This window comes from Cyphomyrmex costatus, unplaced genomic scaffold, assembly GCF_001594065.2.
Source record: "Cyphomyrmex costatus isolate MS0001 unplaced genomic scaffold, Ccosl1.0 scaffold5, whole genome shotgun sequence".
Classification (NCBI taxonomy): Eukaryota; Metazoa; Arthropoda; class Insecta; order Hymenoptera; family Formicidae; genus Cyphomyrmex; species Cyphomyrmex costatus.
Window position 1 is genome coordinate 5077241 of NW_017279267.1, and position 3222 is coordinate 5080462.

A 3222-nucleotide genomic window follows, 5' to 3' on the forward strand; every position below is an offset into this window, starting at 1 on the left:
AGAGAGAGAGAGAGAGAGAGAGAGAGAGAGAGAGAGAGAGAGAGACTTGATTAATTGATATTAAAGTTTTAGCTATACACTTCCAATTCTATTGAATAAAACCAATCTCTCATACCAATTGTTTTTCCAAAGCCCGTCATGCTGCCACTGACGTCCATTAGGATCACCATATCCTTGCTACACGTGGCCGCCTCGATAAACCAATTACGTACTCTGCAATCGTACTGATCATTAGGAGAATCATCATCGACGTTGTCGTCGTCGTCGTCGTTGTCGTCGTCATCGTCGTCGTCTTCGTTGTCATCATCTTCATCGTCGTCATCGTTGGTATCTTCAAGGTTCGTTCGCCATTGCATAGCAGGATATTGTCGGAGTATACCAGTGACTGTACCAAAGTATTGCCACGACAATGCTGGATCAGATTCATAATTCTGACGAAATACATCGTCCAACGGTTCGGTCCTCGCAATATCTTTAGATACATTTTGCGTGAGATCGTACACGTTGGTTGGTATATGAACCGATGAATAAGTCGTATTAACCGGAATATCGTAGAAGTGCGAGTCCGAAATCAGTTCCATGTCTCTAGAATTATTTCGTAATATCCCCCTTTGTAGATTTGTTTTTATTTTTAACAATATATTATTATTCATATATACTTTCTTTCCAATTTTGTACAAATCTAAATTACTTCTTGCGATTGTGTGAAATATTAGATATTTGAGCAAAAACAAAACTTAAAATTAATTTTACAAATCATCGCACAGTGCAAAATTCTATAATATAATAAATTTAAATTAAAAAAGGCTTTAAATAAATTAAATTATAAGATAAAGGAGCATAAAATACTGGTTCTTTTTGCAAAAAATATTCAATCATTATTCAAATTTATAATTTATTATAAATACAAATGTTTCAATCTTTATTATTCCTCTATAGTTTTAAAAACCTGAATTAAAACCTCTATAGTCTGACTTCTAGTTTAAGGATGACTTAATAATAGAGATAGAGATTTGTATTTAAATCAGATACATTTGTATTTTCACAGATTAATATATAATAATCCAATCACATAAATAACGGATATTTTTCCGTTTCAAAAATAATATTTTTCATAAAAAACGACTTTTATGCTTTTTTTATCTTACAATTTAAATAATATCGTACAAATCTTATCGTGTAATCAAATGTTTTTACGCTAGCAAAAGTTGTAAAGAAAAATGTAATAGAATAATCAATATGTAGAATATTTCATTTCTGATTTTATATGCAATTCGTGTTTAATTTAACTACGCACAATTTAACAGAAAAATAAAAAATATTTTATAGAATTAGAAAAAAAAGAATTACCTTTATTAGTTCCTTAGTCGTTTAAAACGTTTATGGTAACAAATTTCTCCACTATTAATAACGTTGCATATGCATGATTCAAATTTAATCGACAAAAATTCTTGTCTTTTAACCTCAATAACTCCATAACTAATTCTTGTGGCAATTTAAAGAGAAGTAAAGTACAGTGTGTTTGAGGCAGAGCAAATTGCTTACCTGAACACGTTCACATTCTCCTTATGAATGTCACAGTATTCCTTCTTGTTTGCTGAATCATGTCCAATGACAGGACTACATTTGCCGGAAACGTAGGAGAAGTTGTTGTCTAGGAAAGATGGGTCCCAGTTCTCTGCAGCCTCTTCGGCTGCTATTCGAATGCAGGTTACTGCGTCCATCTTTCGACGCAGCATCCTACCTACATTTTCACTAATTATGTTGATCAACTCTTCTCCGGACTTATCTTCAACTCGCGCGTTCATATTTTTGTATTTCTGAAACAATTATTACTGCTTGTAGTACTAACATTTTTTGATATACTTTATCTAAACAATGTTGGAAAAATAAATAGAGATATTTAGAAAATTATATATAAAGGATTTTACGTTATTAAAAAAATTGGTTAAAAAATAAGATATTTCTTCTTGCTATGATAAATTATTCATTATGATAAATTGCAAATTAAGTATTAAAATAGTAAATTAAGCATTAATGTAGATTTATTTTTTATAAATAATTGCAAAACTATAAAGAAATGATGTAATTCGATATTTTTCTTGATTAAATGAATTAAAATGTTATTTTGCGTAGGATTTCTTGAATTCTCAGTGTCTGAAGTTTATTATCTCAAGTAAATACGGATACTTACTTCTAGCAATTCGTCAGGTCGGGCCACTTCGTTTGCGAGTTCCCATAACTCAGTACCCAATTTGTCCGCCCATCTGGCCACACTAGTGAGAGAGTAATAAGCAGTACAATAAAATATACTATAAAGATAAATATAATTAATTTTCTAATTTTGCAAATATTTTTCTTCTGTATATTTTTAATTTTTTAATTTCCTTTTCAATCCGTTTATAATGCATCTATTCAAAGCATGTTCATGACTTGCGTATTTTACAACGCTACTATGCAGAACTCACATGTGCGCATCTTTAGCCAGACATACGACAAACACCAGCACGAAATAAAAGATGAAACATCGACTTGCAATCGTCGGCATGAACAAAACTTTCTGTGTCCGTTTCCTCTTTCTTTTAGTCTTTGCGCTATTTGTTCCTGATGGAACTTGACACTCCTCAATTCTTTAAAAAAACCACAGATGTGCAAAAGCTCACAATAGTAGATCAGGCACTCGATTGGTTGTATGTCTACTGCGGAACAAACTGGCCACGAAGTTCATTTCCAGTTCGATTATTTTTGGCACTCGAGCAGCGCCGTCTTGAAACTCTAAAGCTTCTTTCTTGTTTCCTGGCGTGGATATTAATAAAATCATGCCAGTCAGTCAAAACAGTACCTAAAAAAGTGAAAAAAATTCTTATATTTTTTAGTTTGACCGTAGTTACAAATATCTAATTTTTAAAGCCGGAAAAATCGGTTTTATTTATAAAATCAAGATATTAAATCTCTCTTTTTCTCTCTCTCTCTCTCTCTCTCTCTCTCTCTCTCTCTCTCTCTCCCCCCCTCTCCCTCTCCCTCTCTCCCTCCTAATATTTCATCTACTAATAGGCAATTGAAAATAAACTGTTATTAATAAAAATATGTTATAATAAATATTTTATATTACAGCTGTTAACTCGCACCAAATTCAAAAACATTCAAACAGAAAATTGACATAAAAAATTGTATATTTTGTATAATCTATTATTTTTTTTATAATATTCATCAAGAATTGCA

The 3222-nt window shown here is 31.5% G+C and overlaps 1 protein-coding gene across 3 annotated transcripts in view; it reads right to left on the reverse strand.

The window, feature by feature from the left end:
- The window catches only part of Ca-Ma2d (Ca[2+] channel Muscle-specific alpha2/delta subunit), a 9281-nt gene extending 6490 nt beyond the window's left edge, over positions 1-2791 (reverse strand). For all 3 annotated transcript variants that reach the window (XM_018545447.1, XM_018545446.1, XM_018545448.1), the window contains exons 1-4: positions 2469-2791; positions 2195-2276; positions 1546-1820; positions 116-585 (exon numbers count right to left, since the gene is read on the reverse strand). In XM_018545447.1, the coding sequence (XP_018400949.1) occupies positions 116-585; positions 1546-1820; positions 2195-2276; positions 2469-2548 (907 nt within the window). In that variant the 5' untranslated portion in view covers positions 2549-2791. The remainder of the gene's footprint in view (positions 1-115; positions 586-1545; positions 1821-2194; positions 2277-2468) is intronic.
- Between the last annotated feature and the right edge of the window lie 431 nt (positions 2792-3222).